The sequence below is a fragment of the Mirounga angustirostris genome, unplaced genomic scaffold, assembly GCF_029215605.1.
Source record: "Mirounga angustirostris isolate CCGP_5_RB_7025 unplaced genomic scaffold, mMirAng1.0.hap1 SCAF_7, whole genome shotgun sequence".
Lineage (NCBI taxonomy): Eukaryota > Metazoa > Chordata > Mammalia > Carnivora > Phocidae > Mirounga > Mirounga angustirostris.
Genome location: NW_026991715.1, coordinates 39603772 through 39628011, shown reverse-complemented (window position 1 = coordinate 39628011; position 24240 = coordinate 39603772). Strand labels below are relative to the sequence as shown.

The following is a 24240-nucleotide window of genomic DNA, read 5'->3' as shown; positions in this document are numbered from 1 at the left end:
GATTACTTTAAGGAAAAAAAAAAAATTCAGATTCATTTTAGCAAAGGTAGGGTATGGGGGTAAGGACTTAACTGGACAATCTAATTTCAATTATCTATTTTCATGGTATTATTCTAAATTCTACATTCTTGCTATATCTGCAATTTGAAACTAGTTTAAAATACTTAAGTGGGGGGTCAGCTGGGTAGCTCTGTGGGTTAAGCATCCAACTTTTTTTTTTTGGATTTATTTATTTATTTGAGAGAGAACATGAGCAGGGGCAAGGGGCAGAGGGAGAGGGAGAGAGAATCCCAAGCAGACTCCACACTGAGCATGAAGCCTGACGCAAGGCTGAGACCACAAAACCCTGAGACCACAAAACCAAGAGTCGAACACTTAACCGACTGCACTACTCAGGCGCCCCAAGCATCCAACTCTTGATTTCGGCTCCAGTCATGATCTCAGGGTTGTGATATTGAGCCCCGGGTCAGACTCCATGCCCATCTCCCTCTGCCCCTCCCCCCTTAAAAAATAAATAAAATAAAACAAAACATTCAAGTGGGAAAGGGCCCTGGCTGGCTCAGTTGGTGGAATGGGTACTACCAACTCTCGGGGTTTTAAGTTTAAGCCCCAAATTGGGTATAGAGATTACTTAAAAATAAAATTCCAAAAAAAAAAAAAGAAAATATTCAAGTGGGCATTATTTACTAGGTTATTCACAGCAGCACTGTTTATAACAACAAAATATTAGAAACACCCCAAAAGCACAATAAAGAATTAAGTTAAACATATTTTTCTACATACATATTTTTCTACATATAGAATACTTAGAAACCTAAAAAAGGTATTAAGGAAGCCCTAATGTATTAATATAGGATAACTGCCATAAAATACCACTAAGTGAAAAAAACATGCAGAAGAGTATGAAGAGTGTACTAGCGTTTATGCAGAAGAGAAAATAGGGGAGACTATATGTATCTGTTTATGTACATATACATAGACTATGTTTGGAAAGATAAACAAGAAATTAATGACATTAAATTGGCCTTGGGAATGAGAACTCTGTGGCCAGGAGACCAGGGTGAGAATGAGATAATGCTTGAGTTATGATCTGATTGTATTTCCTACTTAAAAATAAAATGTAAAAATATATATTCTATATTTATAGAAAAAACATTACAATGTCTGCTATTTGCTTCAAATGATACAGGTCTGGGAGAAGCAGGAGAGAAGTACTGATGAAAACAAATTTGCCCATGACCTCCTATTGATGTGAGATCATGGATACACTAGGGTTAATTATATTGTTTTGCCAACTTTTATTAATATTTAAGTATTTCCATAATAAAAAATTAAAATACACACACACACACAGGTTCATTCAAGTGGAAAGTCAGCAAATTAAAATTTTAAGTAGGTTATAATGCTTAACAAATTCCCAGCACCAAACACTACACAATTTGAACATTTTCTTAACCAGAGCCAAACTATTAAATCAAGAAAGTAAATAACCATATGCCAAAAGAGGCTTTCCTCCTCATTCATCCCTTTTAACAAAATCTGGACTATAATGAAAAGATATGCAATATTAACATTTGCTTTACTAGTACTTTTGGGTACAAGATAGATCAAGAGAATTTTTGCCATCATAAGTTCTGCATACACTAGCAATATTAGCAACATCTGCTTTACTAGTACTTTTGAGTACAATATAAAAAAGAATTTTTACCATCATAATCTCTGCATCGCCTCTTTGGTGGTGGGTTTCGACCAAAAGAATTGGAAGAGCTATGATTGTTATAGTAATTAGACCAACTCTCTGTTGTGTTTTCAGAGTGGTGCGCAGGTGCGATCACAGTAACAGTGCTGGGAATAGACTGTGCCCCAGAGGAGTACTGCTCAGAAGAGCTCGGAGGTGGTGCAGACACAGGCACATAGGAACTCTCCAAGTCATTCCTTTCACTCTTAAACTTTGATCTTTCCCTGTGCTCTGCTTCAGAGACAAAATAAAAACAAGAAACAAGATTAGACATTTATGTTTTTTTTTTTTTTTTTAAAGATTTTATTTATTCATTTGACAGAGAGAGACACAGCGAGAGAGGAACACAAGCAGGGGGAGTGGGAGAGGGAGAAGCAGGCTCCCCGCAGAGCAGGGAGCCCGATGCGGGGCTCCATCCCAGGACCCTGGGATCATGATCTGAGCTGAAGGCAGTCGCTCAACCGACTGAGCCACTCAGGCGCCCCTAGACATTTATGTTCTTAACAATGTTTATTTTCTCACGAAACAGGGAAGAAGAGTATATTGCAGTAAACTCACTGAGCTGTCCATATTTCAAAGTGCTCTCATTATTAACATATCCTAAAACCAGGAACATCAAAAACGTGACATATCTTGACCAGTAATTTGTGTAAAATCATCTTTTATAACACCAACATCAATACATAATGAAGAAAGCCTGATATTTAATAAGAAAGGTATCTAAGAACTGACTTCCAAACTGATATCCCGAGAGATAAGTGGTTGGGATCCCAGTTATCCACTTATCTTTTTTTCTTTTTAATTTTATAAACTCTAGACAACCTTAAAGCAAAACAATGGTTTTTAGTGATGGGGTGGGGGATAGAGCAGGTAGTCCTCTTCCTTCAATGATAGCTTTGTTGATTAAAAGACGGGGGGTGGGGGATGGGTTAGCCTGGTGATGGGTATTAAGAAGGGCACGTATTGAATGCAGCACTGGGTGTTATACGCAAACAATGAATCATGGAACTCTACATCAAAAACTAATAATATAATGTATGGTGATTAACATAATAAAATAAAATTTAAAAAAAAAGACATTACTTTCAATTATACAAAATGACTTTAAGTCCAGACATGTACTATGATATCCTTACAAACAGCTTTTTAGTCCAACTCCTTTGACTCCATCCTTACAAGAGAGCCCTGTCTTTGTAACAAAATTAGCATTAGGTTTCTGAGACAATTCTAGATTTTATGTTGCTCAGACATGTTAAAGGTATATGTGCGTTTAAGGGGAGTTCTAATACCCTATGACAGAGGAAGATAAGCAATACAGACTTTTTAGGAGGAAGCTTCATCTACTCACCAACATTCCTATTTGGATCCCGGTCTTTGCTGCGCCCTCTACTTCGGCTTCGGCTTCGACTCAGGCCTCGGCTCTTACTCCGACTCTTACTCCTGCCTCTTCTCCAGTCGTATTTCTCACGGTACAGTTCATTCCGCTCATAGTACCGGTCATAGTCTCTCCATTTGCCATCTTCTCTTTTTTTCTCACGTGTCCTATAATACACCGATATAAAAGCCATATGTACACTATAGAAACCAAGTATGCAAACAAATCAGGAGTATGAAATACCCTGATTCATCAAAATTCATAATCTCTGTGCTTTCTCAGAAAGCCATAAAACCACAACATAATTCCTCTGATCCATTATATAAAAAGAAAAAACATTCCCTCAATTACACTGGGTGGGGAGAAATGAAAAAAAGAGATGAAACCAAAGTATGAGGAGGGGCAGGGGAAAAATGGAAATTCAAAACTAGAAAAGAAGAAAAGGCAGAAACACAGTTTTCCTAAACAAAAGACTAATTTTTTAATGGCAGGCTGATGAATCAACATATAAACTATTTATAGTATAAAATACTATGGATGATTTTAATAGTGAGCACCCCTAACCAAATGGAACATTTCATTCATTAATATCCTCTAAGGAGACGACTCCCACCCCTGTGCTCTTGGGGAAAGCACATAATGATGACTGTTTATAAAAGGAAGAGAAAGTATGACAAAGACAAAAAATACAGAACGGAGAGAAGGAAGGTAACCTCTTTATCAATTTAGAGAGAGGCGTCGGTACATATGTTAAAAATCCCATTAATGCCCTTATGGTAACTAAAAGGCGAGTTATCAGTGTCTCCCTAATTAAATATAAACACACACCTTCGTTCACTAGATTCTGAGCGAGTCTTCTGGGGACTAGGATACTTCTTTTTTCTACCATCTCGTTCTTCCTCTGCTGGCTCCTGAAATACCTATATGAAAGCATTCAATAGGAACAAGATCAGTCCTTCTGTTAATTACGATCACATCTATCTGATAATCTTTCTAGTATAAGAGAGGGCACAAATACAATGAAATACTGAAGTCAAATTATATCCAAAAAAGTTAGACAAGAGAGAGGAGTAAAAAAGATGCTGAAATTACTTTAACAGTAATACACTAATTTTTAAATGTTAATTTCTCTTTTTTTAAAGATTTATTTATTTGAGAGAGAGAGAACACACGAGAGCAGGAAGTGCAGAGGAAGAGAATCTCAAGCAGACTCCAGAGCTGAGCATGGAGCCTGACACAGGGCTCCATCTCACGACCCTGAGATCACGACTGAGCCAAAACCAAGAGTCGGGACTCTCAACGGACTGCACCACCCAGGCGCCCCAAATGTTAATTTAAGGTAAGAAGAGCAGTGCAGGAGCAAAACAGCAATTCATCCCTTATAATGAAATCATAGAAAGAGCAAGTCTTTATATCTCTAAGTATCATATAGTAAAATGGGTTTATGTTTTCCTAATTATAAAATATACTCATAATTTGAGAACTGTAGATTTATTTTATAGAAAAGGTTTCAAGAATAAATGGTGAAATTAATAAGTGCCACAAAACTACACATTTTACAAGATTTACAGAAAATGGTATTGGAATTCATGGAAATACTATCTTCTTTTAAAGCCTAACAGTTAAGACTGACCAGAAATCTGTGATTTTATTATTTTTTTAAAAAAGTTAATCTCAACATCAAAAACTAATGATGTAATATATGGTGATTAACAATAAAAAATTTTTAAAAAAAGTTAATCTCAAAACAAATATATAGCCTCTACTAGAGAAAGGTGAAATAAAGTCATTTTCAAGAGCTAAACAAATGCCCACCTAATGGAGAAGCTCACTTAACAAACAGAAGTCAGTGAATGGAACAGATGATAACAATTTAGTAAAACTCAGGCAACATGAAACGGTAGCCACAATATGGCAACCATATGGCACTGGTTAAAACAGGATTCATTTGTTTAGACTATATTTAAAAATCATTCTCTCTACCTATTTACAGGAAATACAGAGTATATATTATTCCCCTTGGATACGATCTGCAAATACAGACAGTAAAAACTCTACAGGACAGGGGCACCTGGGTGGCTCAGTCGTTAAGCGTCTGCCTTCAGCTCGGGTCATGATCCCAGGGTCCTGGGATTGAGCCCCGCATTGGGCTCCCTGCTCCGCGGGAAGCCTGCTTCTCCCTCTCCCACTCCCGCTGCTTGTGTTCCCTCTCTCACTGTCAAATAAATAAAATCTTAAAAAAAAAAAAAAAAAAAAAAACTCTACAGGACAGGGGCGCCTGGGTGGCTCAGTCGTTAAGTGTCTGCCTTCAGCTCAGGTCATGATCCCAGGGTCCTGGGATCGAGCCCCGCATCGGGCTCCCTGCTTGGCAGGAAGCCTGCTTCTCTATCTCCCACTCTCCCTGCTTGTGTTCCCTCTCTCGCTGTGTCTCTCTCTGTCAAATAAATAAATAAAATCTTAAAAAAAAATAAAAATAAATAAATAAATAAAAAACTCTACAGGACAAAAGACTGAGTTCCTTCAACAAAATAAAATTTAAGGAAAAAAAGGGGGGTGAGGAAAAGAAGACAGAGAGAAAAATATAGGTAGGTTTATAAGGGGATTTAAAGATTAAGAGAAACTTAAAAGACATCAAGATGGAAATCATTTTCCTTTTCTATATTTGCAAGGATTTTTTTGATGGACATGTATTAACCTCTAATGGAGAAAAACTTTTCTTAAAAAGTTAAAAGGATCCAGGGAGCCAGGGTGACTCAGTTGGTTGAGTGTCCGACTCTCGATTTCAGTTTAGGTCATGATCTCAGGGTCATGGGATCAAGCCCTGCATTGGGCTCTGTGCTCAGCATGGACTCTGCTTGTCCCTTTCTCTCTGCTCCTCCCCCTGCTCATGCTCTCTTTCTCTCTCTCTCTCTCCAAAATAAATAAATAAAATCTTCAAAAAAAAAAAAAGAAAGTTAAAGGATCAAAGAGAAATAAAAACATAACATCATCTAAAAACTTGGGCATAGGGGCATCTGGGTGGCTCAGCTGGTTAAGCGTCTGCCTTCAGCTCAGGTCATGATCCCAGGGTCCTGGGATTGAGCCCCACATCGGGCTCCCTGCTCACTGGGGAGCCTGCTTCTCCCTCTCCTCCCCACTCATGTGCTCTCTCTTGCTATCTCTCTCTCTCAAATAAATAAAAATCTAAATAAATAAATAATTTAAAAAAAGAAATAAAAACTTGGGCATAAATGTTCACAGCAGCATTATTTCTAAAAGCAAAAAAAGGATTAACCACTTGCCTATCAACCCAAATATGCATCAACTGAGGACCTAAAAAAGAAAATGTGATATATCCATAAAATAGAATATTATTCAGCCATTAAAAAAACGAATACATGATACAACCAAATGAACCTTGAAAGCATTATGCTAAGTGAAAGAAAGAAGCCAGTCACAAAAGACTACAAATGGCATCACTCTATTTACATGAAATATCCAGAATAGGCAAATCCATAAGGAAATAAAGTAGATTAGTGGTTGCCTAAGAGAGGGGTATGGGGCTGGAGGAGAAGGGCTGGAAGGTGATAGATTAATGGGTACACTGTTTCTTTTTTGGATGATGAAAATGATCTAAAATGGATCATAGTGATGGTTGCACAACTCTGAATACAATAAAAAACCACCACATTTGTACACTGTAAATAGGGGAATGGTATGGTAGGGGAGCAGTATTTCAGTAACGCTATTAAAAAGTCAGAGGGCATGCACAATATGGATGAACCTCACATAATAAGCTAATAGGGTATGTGACCAGCTCAGTTGGTGGAGCATGCTACTCTTGATCTCGGGGTTGTAAGAAGTTCGAGCCCCACGCTGGGTGTAGAGATTACTTAAAAATAAAATCTTAAAAAAAAAAAAGAACTAAAAAAGGCAAAACTGTATGATTCCTTTTACATAAAATGGAAAAAAAAACAGGAGAAACTAGTACATGGTATTAGAGGAAAGAATAGTGGTTACCCTGGAAAGAGGGAAATGAGAAGGAATAAGGAAAAGGAAATTTAAAAAATTTTTCAGAGGTGCCTGGGTGGCTCAGCCAATTAAGCAGTTAAGCGTCTGACTCTTGGTTTTGGCTCAGGACACAAACCCAGGGTCCTGGGATGGAGCCTGACGCAGGCTCTGCACTCAGTGCAGAGTCTGCTTGTCCCTCTCCTCCCCCCTCTTGCAAGTGTGTGTATGCGCGCGCACGTGCTCGCTCTCTCTAATAAATAAAATCTTAAAAAAAAGAAATTTCAACCAACCTGGTTATTTAGATCTTGATTAAAACATATGGGGAAAAATAGACATTTATGAACAATTAGAAATTTAAACACTAGGTATCTGTTAATATTTTAAGGAGTTGGGGCGCCTGGGTGGCTCAGTTGTTAAGCATCTGCCTTCAGCTCAGGTCATGATCCCAGGGTCCTGGGATCGAGCCCCGCATCAAGCTCCCTGCTCGGCGGGAAGCCTGCTTCTCCCTCTCCCACTCCCCCTGCTTGTGTTCCCTCTCTTGCTGTGTCTCTGTCAAATAAATAAAAAAATCTTTAAAAAAATATATATATATTTTAAGGAGTTACTGCTATTTTTATATAAGATAAAATATTTTAAAAGATTACTTTTAAAATATAACCTTTTAGAGATGCATATTAAGTATTTATAGATATAATGATATATCTGGGATTTGTTTCAAAATAATTTAAGAGGATGAAAACTGGCTGAAGTATAGTAAAAGACCACTGCTCATTGATCCATAATTATTGAAGGTGAATGATTGGTATATCGAGGCTCATTTTATTATTCTGGCTTCTTTTAAATACTTTCTTTTTTTAAGATTTTATTTATTTATTTGACAGAGACACAGTGAGAGAAGGAACACAAGCAGGGGGAGTGGGAGAGGGAAAAGCAGGCTTCCTGCGGAACAGGGAGGCTGATGCGGGGCTCGATCCCAGGACCCTGGGCTCATGACCTAGGCCGAAGGCAGACGCTTAATGACTGAGCCACCCAGGCGCCCCAAACCAGCTATCTTTCAAACAGATACTTCTAGTCCACTGAACTTCAATGACTGTAAAAAAGGACACATGGCACAAAAATTTTAACTTTTTATAAAAGATTTAACATATACACATACACCCAAAATTATACATTATCAAGTATGGCAGAAAAGTTTCCTCTTATTTCCATTACTTGAAGTAACATACTGGGAGCCTCTCCTATTTTAATAAGATATTATGAAACAATTACAAGGCATGAGCCAAAAGCAAAACTGTGACAGTGGTTTCGATTGATCTGAAATATAGTCATATTATGTTTTCTTTTAATGATGGATCAATTCAATCAGCCTAGTATTTTAAGATGGAGCAGAAATGACAGCTAAATGCAATACATGATCCTTAGATTGAATCCTGTGCTGGAGGAGGAAAAAAGCGATAAAAAAGGGGACACTTTTTTGGGGGGGACAAAAAAGGCAGGGTGACATTGTTAGGTCAACTGATAAAACTGAAATACAGATAGATTAAATTATTTTATTAAAATTAAATTTACTGAAACTAATAATGATACTGTAGTTATCTAAGAGAACATCCTTGGGGTGCCTGTGTGGCTCAGTCGGTTAAGCATCTGACTCTTGATCTCAGCTCAGGTCTTGATCTCACGCTAGTGAGTTCAAGCCCCACAATGGAATCCACACTGGGTATGGAGCCTACTTAAAAAAAAAAAAAGTAATAGAACATCCTTATTCTTATGATATGCAGAGTATCATGAGATCATGATGTATCTAACTTACTCCTAGATTAAGAACATGATGACAGTCTTGGGTGTGAATATATAAAAAGAGCAAATGGGGCAAATTTTCAATAGGTGAATAAAGATAGTGCATGGAAGTTTTAGGTAGGATTCCTGTCATTTTTATGTAAGCTTAAAATTATTCCCAAATAAAAATCATATTAATCATAATAAAAATAAAAGGTAATAAATATTTCTGTATAATAACCAACTTTTATGTGCCACGCAGTTGATTAGGATGTGTATGTATATAAAATCTCATTTAAATGTCAATGAAGTAAGTACTACTATGATCATCATTTTCCTGATGTGAAAATGAAGCAATAAGTAACTTACTTTAGAGCACAATTTTAACTCATGCAGCCTGATTTTAGAACCCATATTCTTATCATACAACACTGTTTTGTCTATACATAAAAAGGATTACAAATGAGCTCTAAAATTTTCCCCTTGGTTCAAACAATTAGATTGCCATAAATAATCTTGTTTTTGTACTTCAACATTATAAAAACATTTTTTTTCTTCACTCATTCACAATGATATTTATAACTACATTAACTATAAAAAATACTCTCTGGTAAAAAAAGAGAAAATGGTTTGTCTATTATATGGAAATGTGTTACTTAATAATGTCTCTTAAGGTTTCATCAATACTTTACTTTTAGTCAAACCTCTACATTTAACCAAGTTTTCTTTTTCTAAAATCCCTGAATAAGATTTCTCTGAATTCCTCAATATTACTAAAATTTCTCTTGGAACACTAAACAAGCTATCTGAAATTCTTCCAACATTTCAAGTCCAAAGAAATTAGAAGCCCTGATAAAGAATCTGTATCATGTACCAAACATAGAAACTTCAATCAACAGATAATTACTTTTAAAGAGGTCAACTTCCAACTGAAAATGATACTAGTAAAAATAGGATCTAAGAAGCCCCCAAAAGCAAAAGAAAACTTTGCATTACCTCTTCTTTAATTTCCTCTTTTTCTTGGACTGGTGGTTTTGGCTCAGGTTTAACTGGTTCCAGAGGTGGAAGGTAGTTCTTAGTATAGAGACTTTCGAACAGTTTATCCACAAAACCTGAAGTTTCTAAGGAGAAGAAATAGTATTTAAGTGTTGCACAAACAAAAACAGATGTTTGAAAACACACTCTATGGCAAAGCTGAGGAAAACAGGACATCTCAATACTGGTGGCAGAACTAAAAATGAGTCTAACCCTTATGAGGAAGAATCCCATTCTTGGGTTTTGAAACTACTGTAAACTAAATAGTAGGAATTAATACGTTTGGAAAGAAAATATCCATCTAATATTGGAAAAAGTATTAGATTTTTTATGTGTAAAAAAAAAAAAGCCTTATAATTCACCAAAAACTATGTAATACTATCTTTTCAAGTGAGAAGCCATATTTACTATCTTTCCTTTCTCACGAGATATTTGAATTAAAGGGTATCTTCTCATACCAACTGTTAGATCAACCAGTAAGTGTGCATTATCCACATTCCTTTCATCTATTCAATAATATTTACTGAATACATTCTATGTGCCAAGCACCGTAGGTTCCAAGTCACCACGGTCTCAACAAAGGAAAGACAAACAGGAGGCGGGGGGGGGGGGGGGAGCGATACACAAAGATAAAAAGGCAAACATATAACATGGCAGGAAGTGACAAGTGCCATGAAAAACAAAATGAACCAAGACTGGGAAGTGAAGATGATGATTAGAGGCATGAGGCACTCAAGAGAAACTACTCTGAGAAGAGACCAGAAACCATAAGAGAAGAAACCATTTCAAGCAAGAGTAAAATGAGTTCAAAAGCCCTGAGTTGGGAACATGTTTGCCATGCTGAAAAAAAGGCAAGGGGGAAAAGGTGGCTAGAATGCAACAAGTGAGGGGAAGTGGTAGGAGATGAGGTCAGAGAATTAGCCGGGGAGGCCTTCAGGAAGCTCTGCAGGTATGGAAAGGACTTTGGTAAGAAGATGGGAAGTTAAAGGCACAAAGAGAAGAAGATCATGCCCATCTCTTCCTGGACAGCAAGAAGCTCCAGCCAAGAGGGAAAAAAAAGAAAGTAGCTTCAGTCCTAATAAGCAGTAAGCATTAGCAGCTACATTATCCACAAGTTGTCACCCCCCAACCATCAATTAGATTTTGCCACAAGCTACAGAGGACCCATTCCCCTAAAAAGCATTAGAGTTACAAATGCTTCAACAAAAGAAAGAAGCAGAGAAGAAAAGGAAAGGGGAAGAAAGGTCTTCCCAAATACATGATAAATAATTAATAGGAATGGATATATTCAAATGTTAAAGGATGCTGACTGATTTCTTTCCTTCTCCAAACTTTTATTTCCAAGATTTTATATAAAGTTTTAAATTTAAAATCTTAAATATGTGGCTGAAGGCACATAATAATTACCTTTTTGTAAAAAGACGTCAAGTTGATCAGCACAAAAGGCTTTCAATTCTTTCTCAGGTTTGTCCTTCTTGACCAGTGCTACAACATAGTTGGCTAAGGCTGAAGGGTCAGCATCACATCTAGTTAGACAAAGAGAAAACAAAAATTTTCAAACTTTTTTTTCAAATAGCGATGTCATTAATAAAGTCATCCCTATTTTAGAAAGATAAAGGTCTTTAAAATAAAGTGACTGCAAACAAAGGTGACTATGCATATACATAGTGCAAGCAAGACTGTCCTTTTCTGCTTATTTTTATAAAATTATTTGTCTATGTTCAATGTTCTAATTATACCCAGGATTTTGGACCATATGTACATTTATTTGCTCTCTCAATGGTAACAGGGAAAGGGTGGCAATTGACCCCTGAGTTGCAGCGCTGTAGAAGCACTGTTGATATCCTCAGGAACTATCTGTTGTTCCATGTGACCAATGATGAAGAACCAGGGCAAGTGGGACACCTTTCCCCCATACCTTATAGCCCCAGGCACCAGCATCTAAAAAATAGCGATCAAGTTCACTGATAATCTTCTCAGTATCTTAAGGATCTCTTTAAAAAATAAGAACACAGGAAGGTTGACACCTTAAATATTACTGACAAACACTCTAGCAGCTATAAGCAGGAAAGAAAAAATCTGGCACCTAGAAAAGAAAGAAAACAAGTGGCAGAAGGGCAGCAGGGACAACCTCTATCAACTTCTCTTTTCTTCCTAGTCAGTAATAACCTGTCTTTTGGTGGTGGTGGTTGTTTTTTTTTTAAGATTTTATTTATTTATTTGTTTATTTATTTGAGGGTGAGCGAGAGTGAAGAAGCACACGCAGGAGGAGCAGCAGAGGGAGAGATAGAAGCAGGCTCCTCGCTGAGCAGGGAGTCCGATGTGGGGCTCGATCCCAGGACTCCAGGATCACAGACTGAGCCAAAGGCAGACCACCCGAGCGCCCCAGTCACCGATCTTTCGACATTCAAAATCATCTATGCCAGGGCAGCACATGTCAACTCCTGACATGTAGCAATCTTCAGACCCAATATTTTATCTACACTACAAGAAACAGAAAGCTTCTGTGCTCTAAATATACATATATATGCATATATACATATATGCATATATATATACGGGAAAAAATATTTTTTAAGTAAATAAAGCAAATTTTATAAAAAGAAAAATGAAGCATCAGCACCTTTACTTCCTTCTAGTCTATATTTTTAAAGTTTATAATTCAATAAAACAGAATTTTTTTATTGCCAATATTGCTGTGGGAAAGGCTAATTCTTTGAACATAAATGCACATTTATGCACCAAATCCAAGGGAGCAAATTTCAATGACTGTCAATCTTACAAAACTCAGAGCTAATAGGGCGCCTGGGTGGCTCAGTTGTTAAGCGTCTGCCTTCGGCTCAGGTCACGATCCCAGGGTCCTGTGATTGAGTCCCGCATCAGGCTCGCTTCTCCCTCTCCCACTACCCCTGCTTGTGTTCCCTCTCTCGCTGTGTCTCTCTCTGTCAAATAAATAAATAAAATTAAAAAACAAACAAACAAACAACTGAAGAGCTAATAAAATAAGTTGTACTTAAGGGTCAAAGTGCACTAGGAAAGAGTGTAAGTGTGCCAGATGAGGAGCTACATATTAATAAAAACATGCAATTTAAAAGAAAGCCAGGATTTTTCTTAAGTAAAAAATGTAAATTACATTTTCAAACAGATTACCTTGGTAAACGCAACTGCTAAATTCTAAAATGGATATACAGATCAATATAAGAAAAACAAACAATCTGACCAAAAAATGAGAGCCTAAAAAAAAAAAAAAAACCTGTCAACTATACTTCAATTAAACAAAGAAAAAATTTAAAAAGAAGAAAAAAAGAAAAAACTGGCAGAGCACCTGAATAGATATTTTTCCAAAAAAGACATGCAAATGGCCAACAGGCATTTAAAAAGATGACTGACATCACTAGCCACCAGGAAAATGCAAATCAAAACCACAATGAGATCTCACCTCACACCTGTCAGAATGGCTATTCTCAAAAAGACAAGAGGGGTGCCTGGTGGGCTCAGTAGTTACAGCATGTGACTCTTGATCTTGGGATTTTGAGTTCAAGCCCCATGTTGGGTGTAGAGATTACTTAAAAATAAAATCTCAAAAAAAAAAAAAAAAAGACAAGAAATAACTGTTGGGGAGGATGTAGGGAAAAGGGAACCCTCATGCACTGCTATGGAGAACAGTATAGAGGTTCTTCAAAAAATTAAAAATAGAACAATCACATGATACAGTAATTCCACTTCTAGGTATTTACCTGAAGAAAATGAAAACACTAATTCAGAAAAACATATGCACCCTTATGTTCATCATAGCATAATTTACAATAGCCAAGATATGGAAGCAACCAAAAAATCCACTGATAGATAAAGGAATAAAGAAGATAAAGACTACATGGTATATATAATGTATTATTACTCAGCCATAAAAAAGAATGAAATCTTGCCATTTACAACAGCATGGATGGACCTATAAGGTATATGCTAAGTGTGCTAAGTCAGAGAAAGACAAACACCGTATGATTTCACTTAAATGTAGAATCTAAAAAACAAAACAAAACAGAAATGCTCATAGATACAGAAAGCAAACTGATGGCTGCCAGAGGGAAAGGGAGTTGGGGGGGGTGGAGGATGAATGAAATAGGTGAGGGGGATTAAGAGATACAATCTTCCAGTTATAAAATAAGCAAGACATGGGGACGTATTTAATAGCATAGGGAATACAGTCAATAATATTCTAATAACTTTGTATGCTGACAGATTGTAATTTGACTTATTGTGGTGGCCACCACACAATGTATAAATCAAATCACTGTTGTATACATGAAACTAATCTAACACTGTATGTCAACTACTCAATCTAAAAAATACTAATAAATAATAAAATGAATACATAGTATGTTCAAAAATGTTACACAGGCCATGCCCACCTTGGCTAATCCATAAATCCCTTAAAACAGAAATGTGTAGAGAGATTTAATCTCACTCCTGAAAACAGTAAGGTATTTAATCAGTATAGTTCTAATGGATCTAACATTCAAATGGAAGGGAGAGGGTAAAAAAAAAAAAACTATCACATTTCTACCTTTACATAGAAACGTTCAGATCCTGGAAGAGGAAGATATTTTAAACAGAAAGAAAAGGATTTTTAAAAATAAGAATGGCAGGGGCGCCTGGGTGGCTCAGTTGGTTAAGCATCTGCCTTTGGCTCAGGTCATGATCCCCTGGTCCTGGGAATGGGCCCCTCATTGGGCTCCCTGCTCAGTGGGGAACCTGCTTCTTCCTCTCTTTGCCCTTCCCCCCACTCGTGCTCACTCGCTCTCTCTCTCATGTTCTAATAAATGTATAACACCTTTAAAAATAAAAATAAATAAGAATGGTAGAAAGAGGCAATCTCATTTTTTCTGCTGTTAGGAGAACCTTTAAGGAGTCTCATGACCCAGTAGGTAGAAAGCTGGGTAATATGAGGTTTCTAGTGTGAAGCAGGCACAACATTCAGATTACTGGATAAATGAGGGGAGTTAAACAAACCCAGCTACCTTATACATGTATTTAGTATCCAGACTCTGAAAAACAAATGCAGAGTAAGGTTGCTCCTGATGAAACACATTTTGATGTGATGTGTTAAGCCTCATGATGAATAGTTACAAGAAGGTAAAAGAGCAAAAAAAAACTAGACACCAAGAAAAAAGAGTGGTCACAGATTTTTAAAAATTTGTGCAGTATGAGTGAACAACTGATTGTTAATAACTGATGTTTAGAATTCTGTACCAAATACAAAAAGCATGTTTACAGCCAAAGGAATGGGACCATTTACATTTAAGCACACTATGAAGGAAATTGCCAGTCTGAAATAATAAGTCACACCAATTGAATGGTGAAACTTAAATACACTGGGGAGTTTTATGCTGTAATTTTCTATACCTTTATGATTGTTCTTATTTATTCTTTCATCACCCCCTACTATATAATCTTTAAAAACCGACAATTATAGTACTGCAGTAGCTATGGCACCAATGCTAACAGTAGCCCAACCAAACTTCCAGAAGTGTGTTCCCAAAATCTGAGCATGAGTAAGATCCTTGATAATTTACAAGACAAATGCAGGACCACTTCTTACTTCTCTTACCCCAGAGTATTTAAAGTCTTTTAGCTATTTATTTGTGACCAAAGCTTATGGAAATTCATTTTACATAACTGTAGGAATAAGAATATTTGGGAATGAAAAAGATTTTAAGATTTTGGATCCATGGCTATGGTAAATACACACATTTCTAGACAGAAAGGGGCTTCTATTATAACAAAGAGATTAGAAAACATAGTAATAGTCACCTAAAGTTACTATTCTCATATAGTCTTTAAAAGGCCTTAACAGCACAATCAGTGAGATACCTAAATTTGTAAATATGTAAAGACAAATGAAGCGATCCACTCAAGATCAGGCAGAAAGCACACCTGTGGAATTAAAACTCAGCTACAATTCCACAGAGTAAAATCTATTTTATACCACATACACTTTCCTACTGTAAATCCACATGACAATGCATTCTATGGCTCAACCAGTAGTTACCTTCCAATGAAAAGAAAGAACAAACAAAAGAAATTCCGTAAGTTTAATGGAAATTAGAAATATGAGGACTCCTTAAAATTCACATCTTGCATAATAATGTCCTAAGAACATCTTTCAATTATCTATATTTTATTTAAAAAATAAAAGTCAACTAGAATGAATTTTCATCAGGGGACGTTAATAGAAATATTGCCTTAAAAATGTCTTATCTGTAAAACCTCAAATTTGTCTTTTTCCTCCTTAATGAAATCTCCACTGCAGGTATATGACACATCTGCTATGCTGGTATATCAGCTTTACAGATTTCAGACATATACCCAATCCCGAGGCCAAAGAGTAAATAAAGGTCTTTCCTTACCTTAGGCCCCAAGTCAAGAAATACTACTTAAAAATTATCAAAGTCTACTTGTTTTAGGAAAAAACCAACACTACTTAAACCTTTTCCACTTTCAGAAAAAATCTACAGGTTCTTGAATATGGGCTCAATTTTAAGTTCTACCTTGGTGTAACGTGTTCCCTCTCTCACTGTGTCTCTCTCTGTCAAATAAATAAATAAAATCTTAAAAAAAAAAAAAAGATTTTATTTACTTGAGAGGAAGAGAGACAGCATGTGCATGAGTGGGGGGAGGGGCAGAGGGAGACCCCACTGAGCAAGGAGCCCGGTAGGGCTCAATCCCAGGACCCTGGGGGATCATGACCTGAGCAGAAGGCAGACACTTAACTGACTAGCCACCCAGGCACCCGTGAAAACAGCATTATTTTTAGCAGAAAAAGAAAAGAAAAAAAAAGTCAACATAACCATTCTCATTGTTAAATGTTTATGAAATATTAGGCCTCCAAAGTGATGGTTATAAAAACAATACACAAATATGAAAAATGTTTCTGATGTAAGGTCAAAAGGAGAAATACAGATAAAAAATTTAAATTGATTCTGATTATAGCTACATGGAAGTTCATATACACAAGAGAAACTAGAAATAAATAAACACAAGTAATTTTATTAATTTTTTCTCTCTGCATTTTCTGGAATAGTACTTTTATTTTTACTTTATAAGACAAAAAGTAAATATAAAAACAAAAAGTCTGCTTCTGAGATCTGTGTTCAGATTATTCCTTTGATAAAACAATATTGGAAAAACAAGTAAAGGGAGGTGGGGGGTGCCCAGCTGGCTCAGTTGGTAGAGCAACTCTCAATCAGGGTTTTAAGTTCAAGCCCCATGTTGGGTGTTGGCTTTACTTAAAAACAAAATCTTAAAAAAAAAAAAAAAGAAAGAAAAGAAAAATAAGTAATATTGGAGTTGACATTTTCAAATTGTTAATGTAACTATTAAGTTCTAAGAACCTGTTAACAGATATTAAAGAGAGAGAAATAATGGCACTTCTACTTTTCAAATAAAAGTTTTCATCTTCCCCTTAATTAATTAGAGGCTTTCATGAACAGAAGAAAATACTCCTAGATTTATTTTGGGTAAAAAACATATATATACATACATCTGTCATATGCAAACACCATTTTGATACTTGGACTATGGCTCACAGAGCAGTAGTCACCACCTAAGTATAACCTAAAAATCAGACTAGTAAAAAAGAAAAATCTAGGGCACCTGGGTGGCTCAGTTGGTTAAGCGTCTGCCTTCAGCCCAAGTCATGATCCCAGGGTCCTGGGATAGAGCTGCAGCAGGCTCCCTGCTCAGCGGGAACCTGCTTCTCCCGCTGCCTGCCGCTCCCCCTGCTCCTGCACTCTCTCTCTCTGTCAAATAAATAAAGTCTTTAAAAAAAAACTTATGTTTCAAATTGTCAACCAACCTACATATACATATAAGGACACTGATTCATTTAAACGTTTACTGACTGTTCACTAAATGCCAAGCATCTTACTTGGTAATGGAATTACTCTGAGCAAGACAGACCTTGCCTTGCAGTCTAGTGGCCAAGAGATGAAAATGAAAACAAGTAATTATGGTACAAAATAACAAATGGTTAAAAAAAATTTAACAACAAAATAAGTAATAACCCTGTGAGAAGATGAGAAAAAGCAGTGATACGAAACATAGAGCTATAAAAACAACTTCTGGCTTCTAGCCTATAGCAGTTGGGCCAGGAAGAATGAAGTCAGACGTATTTAGGAGGCAGACCCAAGGACATAAGAACAAATATGTCCTTAAGTTAGTATACTATAACTTGTCAAGAAGTCTTCTGGTCAAAAGAAGTCCTTTTCTGCGAAACAGTTAACAGTCTCCTTAAACAAGTCCCACAGCAGTTTAGAGGCATACTAATTCTTTGAAGCCATAATCACATTATCAGAACTTCTCAGTCTTAAGAACATACCTCCAAAATACTCATTTCATCTTTGTAGTTTATTTAACTGAGAGGTCAGGTCTCATAGCTGCTAGGTGACAATTTTTCCTCCCATTTGAGCAGCCCCAGACATTACTAACCAGAATTTAATGTGATAAGGATTGCAAATCTATGGTAGCATGTAAACTCTAGAGTTCAACCTAAGTATAACCCCTCCACGACCACTGAGCCAATAAAATGATCTCAGTCTGTGAAGCTTATTGCTGCCTTATCCATCATACTCAGAGATGACAACATATTCAATCTCCTAGTGCACTTAAAAAGACTTTGATATGGACTGAATTCATAAAAGTGCACATCATGGCCATGGCTTTCCCTAGCAATTCCCGGTCCTACCTACAGGGCCAGCAGTGAGACTCTAGCTCTGGCATGCACTAGATTATTATTTTGTAAGTGACAGTAGAGCTTAACATTAGTAAGTAAAATTTTTTGCAAAAACAGTTTAATATATTTTCATATTTCAAAAACCATAAAATTTCATTTATATTTAATGATTCTAAGGTACACCGGCCCTTTTTATAGTCTGCACATTAATATTCATATCGTATCTGTGAGGTAGGTAGAAGGCTAATATGATGAACTGGTCAGAGAAAATTTAGAGAATTTCTCCGAAGTCACACAGTAAATCAGACATAGAGACAAAACTAGAAACTAAATGCCCGATTCACATAATGATGTTTTACTACAATAGACAGATGCAAGTGTCCAAAAAGTATTACAAACCCATCACTCTTTTTAAAACATATGCCAAGACAAATTTTTATAGTAAGCCAAACGAGCAGCCTTGAATTATATGTGTTTATATATATTTAATATATCTAGTATAAATAACTTAAAACATTTCCCATTAAAGAACGTTTTTGGGTAGAAATGCATGTTTGTTATTGAAAAGTGCTTGCCTGAACTTTTTCTAAACTTTTAATTTCTTCAGTGATAAATATATCCCCTAGATTTACTTAGACTTTACTCTTAAAGGGCTCACATACTGAAAAGTGAGAAGTTATTTCTGATAGAAAGAAACCATGACATCTCCCAATTGCGCATAATCCCTACATAGTCTCTATGACTAAGATATCTAGGATATTTTGGAAGTGAAGGAAGATAAAGACCTCAAACAAGACTTGTGAGTTCAGTCTGTTCATGTAGCAGTAAGAAAAGAGATATAAACTTCTTGACTAAGATGGTTTCTCTCCCTTAACTGCACTGCCAACAAAAATGGTACTAGGTTTTTCCCAACCAGTTAAAGGAGTCATTTCTTCCAGGAACCCTCCTTCTGTCTTTCCCCTAGTAAAAATGATAGGTCCCACATCTACAAAAGGAGTGGAATGGAAAGTAACAGATAAGCTCTACCAGCATATGATATTTCTAATTTGTCTATAGGGAATAATTACATGTAAACTGGCTTGGTTCACAAATAACCCCGCATGCCTTTGTTTCACCAGTGACAAGATGCAACATGCTTAAAAATCTTTTATAAATTTAGTTAACTGTAAATTAAGCTAAATAAAACACACGACAGTGGATCACACGCAGAGATAGTATGAATCCAACATATCCACTGCAACTCCATTATCTGAAAACCTAACAACTGCTCTGAAATGCTATGTTGTAACAACATGCCAATCTGCCATGAAAATTTTCTTCAATTTGGAATATGCAAAAAGTAAATTTACAAATACAACCCATTTTAGTATATCATCTATTACATTTTAGGGTATCTAAACAAACAAAAAATAATCTCCCATGACAACATACTAAGAATGAAAATATGTGGGTGCCTGGGTGGCTCAGTCAGTTAAACGATGCCTTCAGCTCGGGTCCTGATCCCAGGGTCCTGGGATCGAGTCCCACACCGGGCTCCCTGCTCAGCGGGGAGTCTGCTCCTCCCTCTGCCCCTCCTCTACTCATTCTCTCAATCTTGCTCTCTCTAATAATAAATAAATAAAATCTTAAAAAAAAAGAATGAAAATATGTACGATATCGGCATTTGCTATCTCTTTCCTTTTTTTTGCATTTGTTATTTATTACCACTTCCATCCAAAACCATTAGTTATATGAGTTAAAAATTAGTACTTTTATTTTGTACTTCTAGGAAAGCCACCTATTATTATTAAAGTTTAAAGTGATTTTTTTGCTCTTTTTAACCCTAAAAAAGTAACGAATTTTTTTTAAAGCATGATGTGTGCTTTCAGTTGAACATGTAACTCAAAACAAATGGGGAAACCAAATTCAATCACTTTAAAGATACTTTTTACCCATGAAAATTACAGAATATCTATAAACTTACCAGTATAAACAGCCAAAAAAAGCCAAGAGGAAACACTATTGGGAGGTTTAATAAGTTCCTACCCAAACTAAATTTCCACATTAAGAAAAAAACCAGGGGTGCCTGGGTGGCTCAGTCAGTTAGCAGCTCCCTTTGGCTCAGGTCATGATCCCAAGGTCCAGGGATAGAGCCCGTAATCAGGCTCCCCGCTCAGCAGGGAGTCTGCTTTTCTCTCTCCCTCTGCCCCTCACCTCACTCATGCGCGCTCTCTCTCAAATAAAATCTTAAAAAAGAAAAGGGGTGCCTGGGTGGCTTAGTCATTAAGCGTCTGCCTCCGGCTCAGGTCATGATCCCAGGGTCCTAGGATCAAGCCCCGTATGGGGCTCTCTGTTCAGTGGGAAGCCTGCTTCTCCTTCTCTCACTCCCCCTGCTTGTGTTCCCTCTCTCACTGTATCTCTCTCTGTCAAATAAATAAATAAAACCTGTAAAAAGAAAAGAAAAGGAAAAAAAAACAAAAACCACTACCCAGCGGGCACCTGGGTGGCTCAGTTGGTTGGGCGACTGCCTTCGGCTCAGGTCATGATCCTGGAGTCCCGGGATCGAGTCCCGCATCGGGCTCCCTGCTGGGTGGGGAGTCTGCTTCTCCCTCTGACCCTCCCCACTCTCATGCTCTCTCTATCTCATTCTCTCAAATAAATAAATAAAATCTTTAAAAAAAAAAAAAACCACTACCCAGAATAAAACATTTTAGGGAGCTTACAAAAGAAGGGCAATTAACTATAAGGTTAAAACTTGAAGCCTTCTATCAAAGACACACATATTTAACTCTTTTAGAAGGATCTCTACTAATAAACTCAGAGCCCGTATGCAAAATTGTTGCACACACACACACAAGGGTTTATGTTAAATAAATAACATGAAGGTAAAGAATTTTTAAACACAGACCTTTTTCCTTTTTCTTTTTTTTAGCCTGTTCCATATACGATCATTTTCACTACATCTATTTCCTTTGTTTCCCACTTTTGTCACAATCCATCTCCATTGCTGTGTTCCAAAACTATACTGTAGAAAAAGTATGATGCACACTCAAGAGACCCATATTCTTCTACAAAACTTTCAAGTAGACCATCACTAATATAAAACCCAAAAGTCCTAGTGTACTTTCATTCATACCTGTATTCTACTCACATACCCCTAATCCTCAGAATGTACATAGCACTTCAGACATCCAAACTCCCCTAATGCTGTCTCCTTTAACCAGCCTACCTTCAAAAGGCTGACACATCGGACTACAGGTGACTCTCTTCCTAGGTGTTAACATCCAAGAAATCAAAGTAGCAAAACAACAACAAAAAGAATTAACAAGATTTCTCAGGAGAACCAGGAAATAGATAATGGGGGAAGTAGCTCCCAAGAGCCCCAACTTTACCATACTTCCATCCCTTCCAAACTATCCCTTATTTCCACCTCTGAAAAACTCATTTTTTTTTTTTCACTAAAACGATCTAATCTAATGAAGCATAGCCTGCCCACCTCTTCCTCTTCTACCCCGTTTCCTTTAGTCAGTAAGTCCTCACCTCTAATAGAATAACTAAGCAGGGGCGCCTGGGTGGCTCAGTTGGCTAAGCGACTGCCTTCGGCTCAGGTCATGATCCTGGAGTCCCTGGATCGAGTCCCGCATCGGGCTCCCTGCTCGGCAGGGAGTCTGCTTCTCCCTCTGACCCTCCCCCTCTCATGCTCTATCTATCTCATTCTCTCTCTCAAATAAATAAATAAAATCTTTTAAAAAAAAAAAAAAAGGAATAACCAAGCAGTAGAAATGAGGAGGGCAGGAAATGATCCCTTCCCTTCCCTTTCCATGCCTTCTTTCCCAGGAGAGTTAGATATCATCTCTCTCCCAATCCTCCCTTCACCATTCCCTCTCTTCCCTGTATGGGATTTCTCAGAAACTACATACCCCAGTATCTCAAATAAACACAAAACAATCCTACCCTCTTAAAATGGTTATAAAACAAGCAAACAAAGCTGGTACCTCTGCCATCCCTTTGAAGCGTCCCAATATTTCTACAGCTAATACTAGCGAAATATTTTTTAAAAACGAGCCCTTCTCATTTTTTTTAGCTCCTCAACAAAAATCCTACACCTCAATATCCTCAGTTGCCCTCACAATCCTTCAACAATATTTACAAAACTCTTACTCTTTCTGCTACCCTTTTATTCTTCCAATAGCTATAACTAAAAACGCTTACATGCTTCAGTTATACAACCTTTTCAAATATCCCTCCAATAATACTAAATACCAGAGTAGCCCTTTCAACCCTTAAAATTTTAAACCCCTATTTTTTCCAACCCTTAATGGTATTTAGAAGTTATTAGTCCTCCTAGCACTAACAACTCCTGGATAATATTTTAAAATCCCTTCATATCCTTGTTATCATATTTAACAGCTTTCCAGTAATTCCCAAAAACACTTCAATGCCCACATATCCCTTTCAACCACCCCATGTTTCTCAAATCCTTCAAAATTCTTGAACCCTTAGAGCTCATCAATAATCGCTAAAAAGCCCTCAATGTCCCTACTATTCTTCTCTGCCCTCACGTTTTTAAAAGGCCCTCGATACTCCGCTTCTGGACCTTTTAGTCCCGTACTAATATTGGTTAATAAAGCCCTCCACATCCTGCTACACCCTTCGAGATCCCAATATTCACATTTAAAAATCCCTCGGCAGCCTTGCGATCTCTCGCAGTTCTCAAATACCAAAATTTTAAATTCCCTCACTATTCCTACTACCCCTTCCAGCACCCCAATATTTATATTTAAAAAGCCCTCGCTGTCCTTGCTGCCCCCCCCCTCCGGTCCCACAGCCACACCGCCTCTACGCCCCTGGCTCTCGCTCCCCCCGCCACCGCCCCCCCCACAATGGTGATAGTACTACAGAGAAGACGTCGCCGGGACCTCCCGACCGCGGCCCCTCCGCTCCGCCCTCCCCCAGGCCGCCTCCCCTCCCCCCACGCCCCCGCGGGCCCCCAACGCCCACGTTCGCCGGCCCTGGCCCAGCCTGGCTCACTCACATCGGCTCCAGTAACTTGGCCAGCCAGGACTTGAGGGCATCCACATCCTCTATAAGCATGGTGCAGGGAAGGCGGGCTCGGCCGCCGCTCTTGTTCAGGCCTGCCGCGGGTCTCCCCTCGCCGCCTCCTCACGACCTCTTCACAGCTCCCGGTGCCCCAGCCCACCGGGCATCTTAGGAGACTTCAACCTACTCCCCGGGCCGGGGCCTAACAGGAACTAACCCAAGAGCCCTCACTCAACCTAGCCCGACGGCTCAGGCGGGCGGGAGATAGCGTCGAGTGGCGGGCGCAAGAACCAATAGAAGTAAGAGGGCCGTGCGCGCAAAGCCAATGAAAAGGCTCGCTCGCCCCGCCGGCCGGCCGTACCCAGTTAAGGAGGAGGGATATAGCAAGGTAGGTGGAGAGCTTACGTGAACTCCTGGTGCAAGATGGTATCTTGGAGAAGGTGCTGTGCCTCTTAAAGGGGCCACGGCTCCTTTTTTGACCACGCCGCCGCCCGCCGCGGCGTACGGTGCCTGCTGCTGGGAGTGCCTGGGGGAACCCGGCGAGCCCCTCAGCCTGGTTCCTTCCTCTCGTTTTTT

General features: G+C 38.0%; 1 protein-coding gene across 6 annotated transcripts in view; it reads right to left on the bottom strand.

Moving 5' to 3' along the window:
• RBM27 (RNA binding motif protein 27) overlaps nucleotides 1-23919 on the bottom strand; it is a 77879-nt gene extending 53960 nt beyond the window's left edge. For 3 of the 6 annotated variants that reach the window (XM_045894714.3, XM_064596125.1, XM_045894733.3), the window contains exons 1-6: nucleotides 23660-23919; nucleotides 11322-11440; nucleotides 9876-10000; nucleotides 3942-4033; nucleotides 3087-3280; nucleotides 1709-1969 (exon numbers count right to left, since the gene is read on the bottom strand). In XM_045894714.3, the coding sequence (XP_045750670.1) occupies nucleotides 1709-1969; nucleotides 3087-3280; nucleotides 3942-4033; nucleotides 9876-10000; nucleotides 11322-11440; nucleotides 23660-23718 (850 nt within the window). In that variant the 5' untranslated portion in view covers nucleotides 23719-23919. Of the gene's footprint in view, nucleotides 1-1708; nucleotides 1973-3086; nucleotides 3281-3941; nucleotides 4034-9875; nucleotides 10001-11321; nucleotides 11441-23659 lie in introns of all 6 variants that reach the window. The other 3 variants (XM_045894705.3, XM_045894723.3, XM_064596124.1) reach the window with 2 other exon arrangements.
• Between the last annotated feature and the right edge of the window lie 321 nt (nucleotides 23920-24240).